Source organism: Zonotrichia albicollis, chromosome 4 (assembly GCF_047830755.1).
Source record: "Zonotrichia albicollis isolate bZonAlb1 chromosome 4, bZonAlb1.hap1, whole genome shotgun sequence".
Classification (NCBI taxonomy): Eukaryota; Metazoa; Chordata; class Aves; order Passeriformes; family Passerellidae; genus Zonotrichia; species Zonotrichia albicollis.
The window spans coordinates 58,899,757-58,919,484 of record NC_133822.1 but is presented as its reverse complement, the minus strand read 5'-3'; the positions used below and the strand labels follow the sequence as shown (position 1 = coordinate 58,919,484).

The window sequence follows — 19,728 nt, the reverse complement described above, 5'->3', positions numbered from 1 at the left end:
TCATTCATTCTGTGTTCTGTTTCCTTTTAGAAAGTTACAAGACTGAAGACAATAAAAGCATTAACATGGAGATACATCAATATAATTGGCACTGCTCTCCAAGAATATACATCAAATATTGCAACCATTAAGTTAATGTGAAAAAAGCCTAAGTGTGTGAAGACCTCAGTAAATTTTCTCTTTTAGAATATTATAAAATCAGTGATTCATCTAAGTCAATATACAATTCTTGACATGAGAACTATGACTGAAATAGAGCCATTATTCAATCCAAAAGCACCTGAATGTTCCTGATCCTTCTTCACAGGAGCCATCTTTTTCTACAAATCTTATGTATTATGGATACTGGCTAGACCAACTAAAATAGGTGTCAAAGGATGCTATTTTTTCTATGCATTTGTAAGTTCTTTTACTAAAACAATTATTTTGGTGCACAGTCTCAATGCAAGACTTCATGATACACACCCAAACACAATTTCTGCCAGTTTTATCATCTTTCCTCTGTAATGGCCAGAGAAGCAAGTTTTTTTGACCCTCTATGGTGGTATAGATGGAGAAAAATTAGGCAAAAGACTGCAGACATGCAGTTTCTGCAGTTTTAAGGTATTATAAGGATGCTCACACTTAGCTTAAGCCAACATGAGAAAAAAATAATATGAATACTAAGAGCCGATTGCACTCTTAATTCAGCTTGTTTTTAGTAAACTGAAGACTTGCAATGGATGTATTAAAATAACTTTCATTTTGATAAAATTTAATCATTACTGTAATTTTACCTAATTAATCCAATTTCACCAAGGAATTAATTTTCCCTCTTAATGACAAACTTTTATACTGCTAGACGTTCATGCTAGCACAGCTTCTAGTGCCTGAGTTGGCTCAGCTCCACCTGTAAGACAACTTGTACACCGGTTCACCCTCTGTGCAAGTCACCCAAGGGTTAAAGTAGAAGAAAAAACACAAAAAGACATTAAATTATCCTGCAGAGGAATAACAAGGCAAGACTAGAAAAAGGTGATATCCAAAAGTTTCAAAATAAAGATCTTTATTTCAAAATAGTGTTTGCAAGTAGCACATCCAATTGATATAAAGTACAAACATCATGTCTTTCAAATGGGCCAGTTTGCAGAACTATAAACTGAAACACTGTACAAGTTCACAAGAATATTATAAAATAGACAATTAAATTCTAATGTTTTCATTTTATTTAAACTCTATTTTCACATTTGACTTCTGATTCTGCTTTTTTTATTACACAAGGTGCTTACAAGACTGATTATAGAGTGAAAATTACAAAGCAGAATTTAAGGATGTAAATACAGAAAGGAATTCCTTAAACTACATGCTAATATTCTTTGCTACAAAGATATATTTTTCAAAAGTGCTAATATCTCTATGACACACAGTAGCAGACTACATTTAAATGTCAAAAAAAATACACAATTTTTTATTTTTTCAATTGTCTGTTAAACTTTGATACTTCTAATCATTATGAGGTTTAATAACACTATTTTCACTTCCTTGTATTTCACAAAAAAGGTGGGAAAAGACATAACTGTGTGTGTATGTCCAATTGTGTGATAAAAAGTACATACACATATGAAAAAAGTTCTCATAATTATTGCTTTTATAATTTCAATAAATCAAAAACCCACTAAGTTCCAGTAAGTAGATAGAAGGCCTTGGGCAGGACAAACTCTGTAGATAACTTTTACACAGTAAAATAAATCCCTACACTGGTATTTTTAATTTTTTTTTTAACCATATCAACCTGTGGTAAAAGAAATTTTTAGTAAGATCTAGCATCCACTAAAAGCATGATACACAAATGTGCATTTTCCAAGCAGAGAACTGAACCTTTTCCAGCAGGGCATGGATATTGGGGCAGGACAAGAGACAGGGAGTCCTCTTCTCTGTCCCAAAAGCACCATCAGACAAGAAACAGCCGTAATTCACCTCTGTGACCAGAAGGACATGAGGAAAAACAGTTCATGGAGCTGTCTAGCCCCAGAGAACATGTTCCCACAACCACGGTGTCAACCACACACCTGCAATGGACAAAGTACTGTCTAGACTTTTTCCAAGGTGCATTGAGTCCCAATGCTCACTGTGATGCCCCCAATTTCCCCAGAGGCATTATGCCTTACAAAGACAAAATGCCTCCAGGCAATGCCACTCAACCAAGGCACCTCTTCCCCCTTCCCAATGTGGTTCAGCCTTTTAGGAGTCATAATTGAGCCCCATGAGCCTGATTCTGAGCACTGGGAATTTATCAATTTAACTATATTATTCCTTATTAGCCTGCCTATTACCATAATATTTTTGTGCTCTCTAACTGGAATTTAACCAACAAAAAATTCTGACATGAATGGAAATGCACTTAGTTTATGGAATACAGATCAGAATCTGGCCCAATATATGAAAGAAAAAAAAAACATAATAGGAATAATACTTGTAGTAACTATCAAAGAAACAGATTAGGAAACCCTCTGAGGGTGAATCTGCATTGTATCAGAATACACCACAATATTGCATATGCTAAGGCAAAATGTAACACTTCCCAGCTCCCTAGTAGAGTTAAGGATTTGGCTTCAGTGATAACTTGCAGTAGTAGGCACTACTAGTCAGTGTTCACAAGAAGAAGCTTTGGTTAATATCAGACCTTTTGTCGACTTAGCTTCACACTCCTGTGATCTTTAGCTTGTCACATTTGCATAAACTGAATTCACCATAGTAGAAAGAGACATTTTTGGACAATTCCCTCAACACACATGCTATTGGCTATTGATGACTCCTGTAACAAGAACTGAATTTAGGAGATCTACAAATCTATGCTCTACAAATGGAATACTTGGAGTGTAAACAGGAAAGATTGTGAGATCAAGATGTGTGGGTGGTTTACAAAGAACAGTTTGTGAGGTACAGACATGGAGGGTAGAAATTAGAAAATGGTAAAGAAAATGGGTAGACTGATTCCCTAAATCTGGGAATGCCACAAACCTCTTTATGTGTTCCACAATTACAAATACAAAGGAGAGATATTTCTTGGAAAACCTTAATGGTGCAACAGTGAATATACAGTTAGGTCCAACAGATCCTAACTGTATTTTTCAAATATTTTAAATACCAGTCCTTTTATTTTTAAAACATATCATATATTTTTAAATGATCTTTTTTTACACAGTTATTAAAAAATAACATTTAAAATGTAACTGAGAATAAACATTTTTCACTTGCTTTTGCATGTAAGAATATGAAAGAATTCCTTAATAAAGTCAATTTAAATTTGTTTTTATGCCTTGTTTAAATTCCACTACCCTCTGTAGATCTTTCTTACACCATAAAGAAATACATAGTAAGTTATGTAACACTGGCTCCAAAGCCACAAACAGCCATGACCAGGCCACTTTATGCACTGGTTTAGATACTTGATTCTTATTCTTCTAATAATTTTCCTCTTATAGCCAATTTTTGAAGTATCGTTAGTCTATTAGTTGGTTACTCTGAGGATGTGCTTCATGTCTACACAGATTTCCAAAGTCTCTTTTAACAGAAAGCATTTCAAGTAATAATAGTACTGAACTAAAATAAGGTGTCTATTCTGTCTTGATTGATGACAAAGAAATCCTGGTACTCTTCTAGCCCAAGGCAAAACTTATATTTGACTTTAGATTGTCAGGTAATCTCAGCAATGGAAAATACCAGGAACTGCTCTCTAATCAATGAGATATTCAAAACAAAAGACATATTGCCAACATGACCGCTGCAGCAAAACCAGTGGAAGATTTCTGATGCTGGCTTTTGAATTAAGTTTAAAACAACAGAGCAAAGTTGCTTTCAACCCTAAGAGAGAGAAATAGAGATATCTTGATTTTCAGAATGCCTGTAAAGGCATGTTATGCATGAAGGCATTTGAGTGTTTAAACATTAAAGTAGGTAAAGGCAAATACTTAAGGTTTGCCTTGCAGTCTCTTCTCTGACCAAAACTTATCACTCGATTCAAATGGGAATTTTGCCTTCATATGGCCTGCAGTATCAGGCCTATAATTCACTTTCAATAAACTCTTCCATTTGCAAAGCCAAAAGGAAGCTGGAATGTAGCTTTAGTTTCACATACAAAACTATACAATTCGTGTTAGAATACAGATTTGAGGATTGCTTTTTAAAAAAATATTTATATAAAGGGAATTAACAGTGCAAGTGTGAAAATCTTACCTTGTCTTTCTTCAAATTTATAAAAGAAAAGCTCTCCAGTTTTATAGAGAATAAAATAGAAAGGGATAAATATTTCATGATGGGAAGCAGATCCCACAGCATTCCATGCAGATCTCCAAGCAATCTGAAGATTCACAGCAGGCGTCCATGATGCCACAGTCCGTGTCACAGGGGCAGCCGCAGTCATCCCCCACCTCGTCCCCGCAGCAACAGCAGCACGCTTCCGATGAGCAGATGCCACAGGACGCTTGTCCCAGAACAATGTTACAGAGCGTCAGAAATTCACAGAACAAGCAAGCCAGGATACAGTGAACACAGCAATCTTCATATGCAATAGTTCAGTAGCATGTCAGGAACAAATAAAACAATAAAAAAAAAAGCAAAGAAGAAAAGAGAAAATCATTAATCTGTCATTCTAAATCCAGATATATCACAATGTCAAGTAAGCAGCTGAATGAAAATGGTTTGGAGTAGACATAATCTAAAAAAACCCTCTTCCCATCTTCATGGTCACTTCTGCAGCTCAACTCATCTCCAACTCTGTGTCAGTTTCCTGACACCACTTCACTTCATACAAATCCCAAGTACTAAACTGCTCAGAGCTGCTCAGATCAATCTCCTTAGTCATTTATTATGTAAAATATCCATATCTATTATCTTCATTTATACATTCTTACACAAACTGATAAAAATAATTTTAAAAGCAACTAATGAGGAAAACTACCTAAAACAATTTCCAGCCCTTCCCAGTTCATCTCACCTTTCTGAAACGATTTTGTTTGCTCAATACATATGAAGGAAAATAAAGGAGTTGCCTAAACATTGTTGATTTTTTTACTGTTCTTTGCACACACTAAAACCAGCTTAACTGCGTGCTATATGCATTTCTTACTTTCAACAATATATAAAATATTCAGTCAAAATACAGATTCTTCTCTTCCTTTAACTTTAGATTATTCTACTTAGTACATTAAAAGAATTGCCAATTCAATCTTCAAGAGTTCTTAACTATATCTGAACATCAATATCCAGCTTTTAGAAGTACTATCAAATTACATACATAATTAACGTGTCCCACAAACTATCAGCAAAAAATAGGGCACCCAAAGAGTAAATATATGGAATAACTTCAAACAATAATACATCCATGAGACATGACAGGAAAACAAGGACTGGAACGAAACATGTGCCAGTGAAAAGGAGACTGCAGGATTGAGGGATATACTCTATTTACATGATGTGTATAAATTCATATGTATAAACATATTTAATTTGTCAGAGGCAGTGAATAGTCATTCAGAAACAAAACAAAAAATTTGAAAATAAAAAATGTGTTCAGGATGGAGAAATACATTTCCTTCCTAGCCTCAGCTTTTGTTCTTTTTACTGCCTGCAAACTTTGAACTCTTTAGCCACAGCCAGGTGAAGACTGGAATAATGTTCTGGGGGAAATATCCTGCAGAACCTCACCCTATCTCTTGCCTCTTGTAGGACAGTCGAGTCCTACAAGTCTCTACAAGTGTCCTCTATGACAGTCTGTTAGGAACAGCAGGATATTGAGCTATATGGACAGTTTGTCTAAGCACCTACAGATATTCCATTCTATAGAGGTTAAGTTCTCACAGTTCGCAGGCTGAAGATTGCTGTCATAGGGGAAAATTTGCAACTACTTGCAACAGCAATACTATTATCAGGCCTTCTAACCAAATTTATAAATGTTAAAAATTGTGCAGTAGCCATGACAGGTATGTTGATTGATTCCAAAGACCACTAACATTGCAGAAACTCTGACTGCGTGATACTGCAGTGATGACTTACACAAGCAAGCATGAATACCTACAGCAATGCAGCAACAGAGGCTCAGACCATCCAAATCTGTCCCAAAAAGCACAGGAACTACTTGAACCCTTAGCCCATTCCTACTTACTGCACTACTTAGATGCAAACTTAGCTTGGACATTTCTGTGCTGCAATGTGGCCACAGTCTTAATGTACTACTGAACCCTTATGCCCAAAAGGAAAAGGATGGAATTTTCAGAAAAAGCAAGATGGAAGCAAGATGGAAATTTCAGAAAAAGCCCCAAACTCTAACCTTAAAATCTCCCCACTACTGTGCATGAAACAAAACTGAGAGGAAACCACAGGTACATTTAACGTGCTTTAAAGAAAATTGTTTCTTTTGTTCCCAAAGACATAATGTCACTAAATAAATGACCTTCATAGAAAACACAGAAGATATGTGAAAAAAAGCTGGAGAGTATCAGTTCAGTGAAAAGGACCAAAGCCAGACTGATAGCGATTAATTAGCTGGTTGTCATGGAGATGGTGTTAAATATGCTCAGGTAGAATCTCCTTTCAGATTTTCTTTTAATATGAAGGAAAAAGATAAAGAAGTCAAGAGTTCTATCTAAGAAACCTTTCTATTTGAGGAACTAAGGTTTTAGTATATCACATCTTTAAAATACAGCTTGAAGAAGCTAATACAACAAATGTCGTTCTAGAAATTTTTTTAGTACACCATAATGAAACTTTGTGTGTATACATATTGTAAATAAGATGTCCAAAAAAATCTTGCCTGCTTCATGCAAGGATATGTAAAATTGCAGGGAGAGGAATACACATTCACAGACATTATAATACGTTTCTAGTGATGGGCAAGGAACAGAGTTCAAGGTTATAAAACAGAGACTGTACTCGGAAAGCATTTTCTGGACCCACAAAAGAACTTTTCCCTCCTAGGCTAAAAAATCCATCAGGACTTACAAGAAGAGGCCACATTGATTTAAATGTACATATTTCAAAGGTAAAAGCTATGAAAAATGGTCCAAGACATAGTAAAAAAATTTGGCCATTAATATTATTATGGAAACTCTACAGAGGGTCTTTATTTCCATCTCTTCTTCAATGACTGAAACACTAAAAGGATTTATTTACCTACTCTTTATTTTTATTTCCTTCTCCCCAGATGGCAAACCTAATATTTGATTCAAAAAATCTTTATATAACAATTTTACTTAACCTGCACAAACAATTGAGAGAAAGCAGAGATCCCCTTTAGTGCTCTCTTCATTCTTGCAATGACTCATTTGCACAATGAACATAAACTTTGATCCACATTTCAAGGACAAACCTGAAATAATCATGCTTTTATGTTCTTCATGTTATTGACTTTCAATAGCTATCCAGGTAGCAATTATTTAACACATGACAAAGCATGCTGCTACCTAGTTCTACCTAACGGTGAATTCAGAATCATGACTCTAAAGGGCTGTAATACAGTTGGATAAAATGGGTGGAAGAATAATTTCTTCCATGTTTGACGCCTATTTCTTGGCTTCTAATGTACAGATGCAATTATAGGAAAAAGATACAGTGTATTTTTGTAGTAATAACAAACCACCACGCCACATAAAACTCATCCTTCTCTAGTATCAACATTCCTACAGCAACCTGACAGTTCCACAGAAAACATTACACAGCTAAAACTGACTGCTGGTGTGATCAGTGGGATACAGCCATGAAGGTGCTATACAAAGCTCACTTCAAAGGAGATGACCACAGGTTTTTCATTACCATGTTGGAGACCACTACAATATACTTCATTGCTTGCACAAGACATTCCAGTAATTTTTTCCTGCTTATAAGACCAAGGAGACTATTGAAAATTACATATTAGTCTAAACCTTAAAACTTACTAAGAATTAAGAATAACATTAGATTAATATTAATTAGATGCTAAGATTAACATTAAGAATAAAGACTATACTTAACTTCCACTATTTAACCTCACCCCATGAAAATCTGATTTTTTTTTCAGGTGACTGAGTAGATCACTTTAATCCAACTAGAACTAAATATATTTTATGTATTTGTAAACTTGGTGATTTTAATGTCTGATAATATGTTTTCTGGAAACTTTGAGTATATTCTAGTCTTTTCTAAAAAGGAAATTGTACAGCAATACCAGTTATGATACTGGTGCCAGCTTAAAATTTCTTTAAGTTGTTTTTTGTTTATTTGTTTGTTTGAGAATTAGAATCTTCTTTTCCCATTAGATATAGCAACACAATCAAGAGTTAGGGGAACATCTTCATTGTGGACAGAACTCTATTAGTCTTGACATTCACGATGCACTGCTATTGATAGTAAGTTAACTCTGAAGTTTCCGAGGTTTAAGCTTTCATTAAAGCAATTTCCCTTTCTGTGGAAGTATTTAGGTTTCATCACATCACACAGGCAAATCATTAATGAAGATAAACTTTTTCTTAGGACTTCCACACTACACCCACACCAGTCTCAAATTTCCACTGTTTTTCAATTCTTATATTACATTTTTCTTTAATTGAGAAATGCTGCACTAGAGAGTGTCACTACATAACAGAGAGCATGTGGGGTGTGAACACTGTCTAGAGGCATACCTTAAAAAAAAAAAATTCCAAGCCACTATATCTACCCTAGTTCTTTTACCAATTGCTTCTGATTTCATCAAAACACTCTATCACATTTGTTGACTAGATCCAAGCTCCCATAAGCTATTCTAAATGGCATAAATTACAATAGTCTTGATCTGTAGGCAGTGCTAGTACATTTTATTAGACCAACTCATGTTTGGGGAAGAAACGTGAGCTTTCAGATACTCAAGCTTATCTTAATTTATTCTTTCATTTTGTCTGGAATGAAAATTAGACCTGAAGTTAAAAGGGGCATCTCATCTGAGACTTTTTAAAACCAATGCAAGTGAAGGTGTTCCCTTAATCCTTTGGCACATCCCCAAAAGGCACAAATTTCTTAGGGAACTTCATCAAAACTGTTAAACAATGCCAAGGCAAACAGAACCCAACCAGCATGTTCAAGTTTTTGCTGCTTAATATCATACACACACACATCCAACCATGTGCTGATTGAACCATAAAGTGGATACAGTACATGTAACATCTACTTTAACTGGGTTTTAAATATTACCACAGACAAAATCCAGACAAGAAATAGGCCTAAGATCCCTTCAAACTGTTAACACACTGTTATAAAAGCTCAGAAGTCTGCATTTCTAACTTACCCCAGTTATAACAGCTACACTCATTTAAGGAAAAGAAACAATATAAAAATAAAATTATTTTAATGTTTGTCTATGTCTTTAAACATTGGCATGTGCACACCACTTTTTCCTTCTAAAACTTCTGCATACAGATATTACTATGGTATCCAATTTCTTTCAAATACTGAAATATACATTTATTTTATTTAAATTTTCCTTGTATAGCCTCCTTTTCATTTCTATGAAAAGGTGCAGCTCTACTTAAAAAACAGATTTTGAAGAGAACTATCAACCATCAAAACTGCTTAGGAAATGCAGAAGATGAACTGAAAAATGCACAGAGAAATGCATGTGCAGGCTGCTATGTGCTGCTTTTGTATTGTTTGACACTAACCTGTCACAAACTGACTCAAAAAGCTTTCATACCAAGCAGGCAGGTCACATATGATAAAAGTTTTTCATGTCTACAGTGATAAATAAGCTCACTTACAGGATGGCAACCTTGGTCAGCTTCTTACTAACTATATTCACCAAGTCCAGACCACTCAAAACAAATCTCCAGGCACTCTGCTGTCTCACAGAGAGAATCAAAAAGGGCAAACCTACAATCAAAGTGACAGCTGAGGTCTTCAGCAGGGGTTTGCTGCAGAGGGCCCCCGCAGAGCCCTGAACAGAAGCCCCAGCAGGCGCTACAGGCGCCCCGCAGTCCGGCAGCGCGGGATGAGCGCACAGCCCCAGCCAGGAACCACCCTGCACACGGCTCCTAAAGCCCTGCAGAGGCAGGGAGGGAGCAGAATTCCTGAGCAGCGGCACACATGCTGCCACACCTCCCACCACTCCTGCAATGGAGCTCATGAGCAGCCTCTATTACCCACTGTCTATCTTCAGAGAAAAATCACTGCACCCAGGAAAATGTCCACTGGAAAATAAGCAAAGGTTGAAAGAACAAACTGACATGTTGTATGGAGTATGGTTACTTCTAGATGAAAGACTGACATTTATTAAGACAGGGAAAAACATACTTAAAAAGCCTAGTATACGTGATATTTCACCATTTAAAATAAAAACCTATTATCTCTATTGAACAAGAAAATTAAAATGTTGCCTGAACAGGCAAAACACACTGAACACATGGAAACTTTCATCAAAGCTTATATTCTAAGCCCTCAATACAGATACAACCTCAGGAGTAATTTCAAACATACAGATATACTAAGAAATCCGCTCATTCCCAATACCTAAGACTTCCTTAGAATATGAAGCCTTCATTGCCACTGCTCACCATTGCAAATACTGAGACAACTTAGATCTAGCTACAGTATGTCCTTAGGTGCTAGCTAGACTATGTCCTTATAAAATAGATGCTGTTGAAAGACCCTCTTTCTGTTACAGGCCCTGTTCTCCACTCAATCCTGTTAAAAAACGGGTAAATTACCTTTCAAGACTTCTGTGCAAAAAAATGATGTAAACGTTACTTAAAACACATCACTCTTCAAAATGCATTCTTAAAAAATACACATTTGACCATATGATAATGTTATTTGCCCACTGCCAGTGGGGCAGTGTTCTGATACTACCTTACAACCTTGTTTAACAAAGACCCCTGTTTAGCACTTCATGCTCACACACAAATCCACTTCGAACCAATTTCTAAAACATAACAAAATTTCAGCTGAAGTAGAGAGATTGCAGGATACTAACAAGTAGCTGCCTAAATACCACTTAATGCTATAGGACGGCTTTCAGAAGCGTATGTATGTTTAAAAAAAAGCCAGGTTGAGAGATGGCCAATAGATACTTCTGCAATGTTAGGCTATTGATGCACACTTTTACTGAATTTCAGTAAATAATACAATCAAATGACTGAACAGTATATAAAAGAAAACTTAGTGCTACTGTGGTATCCCTCAAGAAGAAAAAAATTCAACACAATCCTATTGCAAATCATGCTCACTAAAGGAAAACTTCCAGGAAACCATTTTTCCTATATAAAGTTATAGAAACTAAAGTAAAACACTCCTGCTTCAAATAGAAGACTGCTAGCATGCTAAGACAACTACACATTACTTTCCATGTATATGCACCTACTGGCTCTTAAGACCCTGGCTTAACACAAAGGCTATTTGTTGGATTTCCTTCACCCTCAGTTAAGCCATCAGTACCACTTGGGATATTATAATAAATTAATGTGGTTAGCAGCATGAGTTAAATAGTGTCCCCAACCCCATGCTTTGGCTCAAAATCTAGAACAGATGAGGTTGCATTATACTAAAAAGAAGGGGGAGGAGGAGAGGGATGTCTTGTTCAAATGCACCCTGAAATGTTGAATTTTAAACACTGGATTTAAAAAAAAAAATCCACACTTTCTTTCAGTGAAATAGTTCATCACATCTCTAAGCTCAGCAGCACAAGAAACACAGTCTATCAAGTTGAGGAAGGTTCCTTCAGGCTCTGCTTCTGGGAAAGCATGAATGGTAACTTCAGTGTGGTGGCAAGTCTGCACTGGCTGTCCTTCTCCAGAGTCTCATCCCCATGCTGCAGGCTTTCCTTATCTAGCTCACCTCTGCATCTAGCCTTATTGCACTTCCTAAAGACCCCTCCTGAAAGAAACCCACTGCAAAGCAGATCCCTTCTATTGCCTTTCTGATTTAGAGAGCCTGGGAAGGAAAGAATGGAGATCTCACTGTCCATACAGGAGGCAGGCTCATGATCTGTTTGTTCAGCATAGTTTAACAATCTGCTGTTTCCAAATGAATACAGCAATTGTGTATGCTCAAAGCCTTTTGAGTAAAGTACCACATTAAACTCAAATCATCGAGTCACTGGAGTTGTGGGAATTTCTCTGCCAAACACAGTAACTTCTGAGGTCACAACAACTTGACCAGAAATGAGAGCTTCAGTCAAAAACAAATAAAAATCTGTGTTTCCTCTCTCCATCCTTAACTTTTCATGAATTATTGCTCTGATTCAAAAATGTATAACATCAAGCTTCATAAGACTTGGTATGAAAACTTGGTTTGGTTTTTAGAAAATAATAAGCACCTACCTTGCCCCCTCACTCCCTTAATTAGATTCCTCTTCCATCCTTCCCCTGCCCAACTTTCCTTTCCTCCTCCAACTGCATGTCATTATTACTTCCCTTCATCACTCTGATACACATATGTGTGTATTCAGTTACTCATCTGTCTTCATTTCCTGACATCTAGATCTAGTGTTCTGCTGTCTCCTTTAGACCTCCTCTCTTCTGTAAGTTTCTCTGGAAAGGTCTGCATCTAGGTCTGCATCTGGATCTGCATCAGGGCTCTGGATACTTTGCATCTTAATGCAGCAACTAGACCGTCTTCCTTTTTACTCATTTACAATAGCTTTTTTATGTTTCCAAGGTGTTTTTCTCCACTGTTCATAATAAACGGGTGCAAAATAGTTACAATTCTCTTTGCTAATGGCCTACCAACCAGAATTTTGGAAGTACTGTGACACCTCTGGAATCAATAATTCAAAATATTATTAAAATTTCTTTGAGCTAAAAATTTTTTTATTCCCAATATTCACTGAAACCTATCCAGTCCCTTTGAAAAATCTTTAGAACTGAAACAGTGTTTAAAAACTGCTCTTTAGGAGTGACACTCCAACTATTTCATCATTCCTTTGGTTTTTTGTAGTGTAAGTTATGGAGCTGAGTAAGATTTCTTTAGGGACAATATGGTTTAATAATAGATGTGGAGGAAAAGCAGAACTGGTGACTGCACTCACAACCTCCTAAGTCTCACTGGATGTGAAAGTGTTTCTAACCAGCATTTTCTGGAATGCTGACATGGCCACATATACCACAGACTCACTTAAAAAGTAGTTTTTAAAGCTTTTATACTACTGCTACCAAAATATCTGTTACATTTTAAGCATTCCCTACACAAATACAGCTCCAAAAGCTCACAAGATATAACCCACAGCACAAGTGGAGTTTTCAGCTGGAACAATTAATAAAAAAGTTCTTAACTGTGGTGGGTGAATTTTTGAGGGGTGGCAGACTGGGAGGTTTCATAGCTTGTGTTAGGACTGCCTAGTACTTTGGAGACCAACAGGAGCAGCACCAACCTTCAGTGGCAGATGTGCTAGCCAGGGTAAAGTAATACTGAACTTCATTTAGCTTTCTGGTATATATACTGAAATCTGCAGTGAAGCAGCATGCTACATTTCAAATAAGCACGAGCCCAAATGTGCTCCTGTGCAGGATGGGGGGCAAGCCCATCAGGTATCTTGAGTCTATCCTGCTTGAAGCCCTTCCAGACTTTCTGTTCTGTCAACAGATACAATATTCTAGAACAAAGTACTAGATCAGGGCAAACTTTGCATTACAACCAACTATGGTGCTCCAGAAATATTCCCATCTTGTCTTTTAAGAAGAATCAAGAAGAATGCAGCTTTTGGGAAGGATAAAATGAAAAATATTTTTTCTTTCCTATACTTTAAATTCAGCTTGACGGACAAAATTTTTGCTTCTCTTCCTTCTGAGGACATAATCTATTCCTTTTCTCTGGCCACCTTCCTTCATTTAATTTCCTTAGTCTCCTGACTGACAACAGATCGAAACACTCAAGGAGGAAGACAAGGCAGATGAAGTAAAAATACAAGGTGTGTATTTTCAGGTTTAAAAAACCAAACAAGGCTAGCAATTAAAGAATAAAATCCAAGGTACTACATAAGAAATAGCAAAATTATAGTGAATTGAAACATCTGAAAGTGTACAAGTTTACCTTACATCTTTCTACTATAACTTTCTGGATGCTACAGTAAACTAAGCAGGTGAGTTTATTTAGGTGATTTATTACTCACAGTACAAAAGAAATATAGTTTGTCTCTTTCTCCATAAGATCATTTTTAAAACTACCTAGAAGTTATATTATTGCACTATACACTATTTGTACCTCACTACAAACACACACCTTCAAGTAAATTCAAACCCAGCAACTCTTCTGCAGTAACCATTGAAGGATGAGGTTAACATGGTACAAATTAAAGCAAGGCCAAGTAGTTCAGCAATGTCACAAATAATTTTCAATAGCTTTGTATCTTTTCTATCTTCCTGGAAGCTGTGTCAATAGCCTCTACAGAAATTCAGTGAATCAGAAGAGGCAACTGCTCAGAAAAATGCCTCTTTGCCCAAAAATTATACAAAGAAGCTGCAGAAGCTAGGTTCAAATTAAACATTTTGAAAGAATGTCTATGTAATCCTCAGTCACTGAAATTAATAATATACTCTTCTGGCTTAGTATGATTAGATTTATTTTTCAAGCATATCCATATATATATATATATACATATATTCCTGATTTAAATGCAATTACAGTCTTTTAAACAAGTAATTGGGCTAATTATATCAGGTTTTTGTAATGCAGTCTTCCAGAAGTAGTCATAAGGGGTTAACATGACATGTAGTAATAACACAATTATTTTTAAGCTATCAATAAATCATTTTTCCTTTAAATAGTGAACTCTTCTTTGTGTTAATCTAAATATTTCAATTGACTGTTGCCAGACTTTCTGATTGTGCATCTTCTAAAAAATTGGGATGATAGAATAAATGAAGTATATATTAATACTTCCTGAGAGGTAACAGCTTGATAAGAATACTACTTATAATTTATCGTTCTGTCATGTAGCCCCATAGGGTACCTTACTGAAAAACTGAAGAAGCTGTCAGAAAGCTTGTTTATGTGTGCATGCAGATGTGTTTACACAAATATAAAACATGCCTGTCAGAGAACTGTAAAGCAAAATAAATTTCAAAACCAGAAAATCACTTTTAAAAACAAATATTCCCTTATGGGCATATTCCAATACACCAGACATTAATCACTGCACGATAAAACCTGGGCTTTGGTCAGACTGAGTAACAGAAAAGTTAGAGCTGCAGACATTTGCAGAATGGGACAAGCTACTCAGAGCATATATCCAAGTTCTTACATTCAAAAGGACATTACAATACCAGGTGGACAGTGCTGACTTTATTTAACCTTAGCTCTTAGGTGACTTGTGAAATTGCATGTGACAATAAGGACTATCCTGTATTTCTCTGCTTTGAAAGAATGCAAGTTATACAATGTGACAACACTATTTAATGATCTATATTCTAATCAGATATGCCTTTAAGGATAACAAAATTTCTACTGCATATAAAAATATTGTGTGATGGCAGCTAACACAATTGTGTTGGGTATTAAAATCATACATTAGAATTTAAAGTTAAATCTAAGACATTAATAATTTTCTCCTCAATCACTTTTTAATTTGACATAATGATATTCAGTTATTAAACGGAAAAAAAACCCCAACAACTGTATTTGTTACAGGATAATTTTAGAAGAATAAAGGAAATGTTTGCCATAATTAATTGTATAGGGGAATGAACAAGATAGGCACTGCCTCTGAAACAACAGTTTGTTTTTTTTTTCTTTGGAGATTGGATTTCTTAAATTCAGAGGCCTGCACTTCGTTTCAGTCACATGAACAGATAAATGACAGATAGAGTCTATCTAGGATTCTTAAGATACAGTCTTTTCAAAGTGCACTAAAGAGAATGATAAAAGGATATTTCATGAAACAGAAAAGGAAAGTATGAAGTATGGAAGTACAGAGGAAGTATGAAGTTGTGATTTTGGAAAGAAATGTTAGAGGACTAGAAGTGCAACAGAAAAGTAACAATAGATTCTTGAAAACAGACAGGAAAATAAACAATAGCTGGGGGGACCAGCCCATGGAAGGGTCTGACTGAAGCTGTTGATGATATTACTACACAGATTCACTAAGTTTGACTAAAGTAGTTGAAGCGAAAGGAGTCACTCCACTGATGTCAGGCTTCATTCAGGGCACTACATGTGGTCCTTCTGATCCCTCATCCTTTCATCTAGGCTGAGAATCTTCCCCACTTCACTGAACACTACCATCTCCCATTTCTCTATGAATCTGTGTCTGTCCCCTCCCTCTAGAGGTGTTTTTTCTTAACCAGTCACATCTGTGCCTGCCTCAAACCAATAAAATTTCTAGCTCTTGTTAAGGGCAGTAGCAAAGTCCATTAAGTATATTAGTACTAATGGGAAGGAAGTGGCTTGAGAAGCTCAGGAACTCTGGAACCTTAAGAGTAAATTCAAGAAGTGAGAGCACAGAGACATAGCTAAAACATGGGAGAAATTATTTACTTTTGCTTATTTAAGTTATGCAGGAGTATGAAGCTTTTTCGTGCGCATTATCTACGTCCCAAATATAGCATAAGGCACACTGAACACTGAAGCACAGGTCACTGTTTTATTATCTAGTGTTTAGACCTCACAGCTAGTCAGGATATCAGCTAACAGAACATTTCAAAAGCAAAGTCTACCTTCCCAGAGCCTGCCATTACTGGATTTAAATATTTACTATGACTTGAATTAGTAGTACTTTAATGGGTTTTTTTCTGATGTACGTGTGACAATGTTGACAGGAATTTCTATCAGTTCAGGATACTAAGTACAGAGACTAAAACATTATCAGATCATGTTGACCAAATGTCAAAAGCAAGAACTCTCCCATTCCTTCCCTTTCCTTCAAATACTTAATATTTTCCTTTTGGAAAGAAGCATGTCTTTTATCTCAATAAATTCTGTTTGCTTCTGGAGCATGAATCACACTCTTCAATTATTTTCAGTTGATTGTATAATTTTTACTGAGGTTTGGTTGGTCTTTATTCAGTTTGGGTTTTTTAGTAAGAATATCAGCTTACCTTCTGGTGAGGTACCTGGCTTTTGAGAAAACACAGAGCTTATTTTACTCTTCTTGCTGCTGTTGCTGTTGACAGACAAGGTGGACTGAATTTTTCTGTGCATTTTTTCTGAAACAGGAGACGAAAGCTTTCTGTTGTCTGCAGGCATATGCTTGACCCCATTGTGAATTCCACTTCCATTACTCAGACCCACATGGCCATTTTGGATTTTGCCACTTTCTTCCTCACTCCTTTCCAGTGCTGAAGCATTTGGCTGAGGCAAACGTTGAGGTTGTGCTTAAAGAACAAGAAAGAAAGGGTTCATTTAAATTGCAAATTGATAACTGACCACTTTAGGCTAGACTGGGAATGCAACTTTCCTTGCTCTTATTGATCTAAAAACAGACTGACAAGTTAACATTCCCCATCAACACAATAAAGCAAAAAATATCTCTAAATTAAAAATAATTATTAGTTATTCAAAAAGCAGGTCACATCTTCATGAGACCTTGATTATCCATTTGACAATCCAAGGAAAGGCTTGCAAAGCTCTATGAACTACACAGAGAAAATAATGCAAGTAACTTGAAGAAAGGGAAAAAGTCAAGATTGGGAAGGAATGTAGCAAAACTGATATAAATTTGTATTGATGTAATCAAATTAATAACGTGTGAAATACACCCAAATGAGAGAAAAAGTGTAAGAATAAAGATACAGACCCCAGTAATGGGCTAAGATGCAGGCTGCCAGCATTCAGAAAACAACCTGAGTGATGTGGTAGGGGTCCCCTGACACTCAGCCACCCAGCATATCATGAACAAAGAACAGGAACATCCAGGTAACTAACAAGTTTGAGCTTAAATCATAGAGCTCATGGATTACAGAGAGGTACAAAACCAACCAAGATCTGGTTCTGTGGAAGAGGTAACCAGAAAGAACATGGATTCAAACACCACGAAGCTGTGGCAAGCCAGAGTCCCCCCCGCCTCTGCATTTTTCAACTCAGAATCACAAGTTAAGAAATGGCTGTAATGGGCCAGTTCGGAATTTAATGAAAACATTTAAATGGTCAAAGGAATAAAGAGAAAAACCCTGTCAAGGCAAGAATCTGCAGTGACCTGGCTAAGTCTCCAAGAGTACATGCTATCAACTCATCCTAATGAGTAAGTGTGAAACTCAGCCATTTTGTGTTGAGCTAATGTATCATAAAGGAGAATATTTGTAACATGGAAAGGGATTTCCTATGTATTCTTTAGTCTGTAACTAAATATGCATAACTTTTTAATGTAAAGCTTAGTAATGAAGAAAAGTGGTTTCAATGTAACAATTGTTATTTAGAAAAAATCATGCAGATTTCATGGGGAAAACTAATTAAACTGTAAACACTGTAACACAACAAGATTTCACAATCAAAAAGTATCAGCCCAATCATCTCTCCTAATCAAAACACTGCATCATGCTTGGAAATAAAGAGGTTTCCAGACAGTCCAATCTTCACCTATTTAAAAATGTTATGTCAAAGAAGAAGTCCAGATTCTATTAGATACCCAAGGGACGAGGAACCAGTGCCAGCAGTAAGGAAAAACAATGCTGCAGTTCATTCTCTTTTCAGATGATTCATATCCATTTTCTGATGATTTCACAGTATCAAGGTAAAAATATATATAGATAATTATAGGTAGCTTGTTCTTAAAAAAACTACTCCGCCGATCACTTCAGGTACAAGTTAACAAATTTTCCAATAAATACTACTAGGACAAACAGACCAAGATGGTCTCTAAAAGGACTCAGTTCTAAATTTGCCTAACAAACCCCCAATGCTTTCCTTTTATCCAGAACACTAACACTGCTCTCATATTGCTTTCTCCACAATCATGAACTTTTCCAGATTAAACTTCACACAAATCTTAAACTTTATGTTCTGGTCATGCTCACAGGTAACAGAGGATTCTTTTTCATAATAGTTTAAATATGAACTGGTTCATGCTTTTCTTGCCACTTGATATTTTAGTCAGTGCCACTAACGTTTTCAGAAGATAGCCTTGACTGCCCACCCCAGGTCAGAGTAACCCTGCTTGAACCTACTTGACCAAAGTGAAATTTTCTGTTGCAGGAGAGAAAGAGAGGGCTGGGGGAAACATTCATGTTTTAGACTCCCCGAAGATATTACAGGGAATACAAAGATCAAAGATCATTCCTTTCCATTACCAGCAGTAACTGCTCAGAAACCTCCAAGCCAACAAAACAGGAGCACACTATCTGAGACCTGGAGAAGTAACTGGTACCCAAATGCTTTTTTATTGACAATTCCGAAAGTGCTTCTCCTTCAATTTTGCATTAGTGTTTGTAAAATCTATGAACAGAAGCATAAGAAAGGCACTTTCTTCTCTTTGGAATGCAATTTGGGCTATCGATGCCTTGAGAGGCTACCTAGAACAGAGGCTAGACAGTGTTAAAGGAATAAAGCAGGTGTTTATTAAATGGCCTTCAAAGGATATACCTTGGGCAGTACCAGAGCCTGGCTGAGACTACGCCCAAGATGGACCCTGGTTCACAGTTTTTCACACTTTTAGAGGTTTTGCTCCATTTACATATTGGGGTTAGTTGTCCAATTACAGCTTCAGGTTATGCAGTTCCATCCTCCCAGATTGCTCCTCAATTCCCTGTTTTTACACTTTTTGGGCCTGAAGCTGCAATGGCGTCCTTGGTTCTCAGGCTGGAAAAGGATTGTTTTGTCTGACTA

General features: G+C 36.4%; 1 protein-coding gene across 4 annotated transcripts in view; it reads right to left on the bottom strand.

Moving 5' to 3' along the window:
* Positions 1-1,231: 1,231 nt before the first annotated feature.
* The window catches only part of MDFIC (MyoD family inhibitor domain containing), a 51,870-nt gene continuing 33,373 nt past the window's right edge, over positions 1,232-19,728 (bottom strand). For 3 of the 4 annotated variants that reach the window (XM_005481973.4, XM_014275985.3, XM_005481974.4), the window contains exons 4-5: positions 17,007-17,282; positions 1,232-4,537 (exon numbers count right to left, since the gene is read on the bottom strand). In XM_005481973.4, coding sequence (XP_005482030.1) covers positions 4,290-4,537; positions 17,007-17,282 — 524 coding nt within the window. In that variant the 3' untranslated portion in view covers positions 1,232-4,289. The remainder of the gene's footprint in view (positions 4,538-17,006; positions 17,283-19,728) is intronic. The other variant, XR_012580100.1, reaches the window with a different exon arrangement.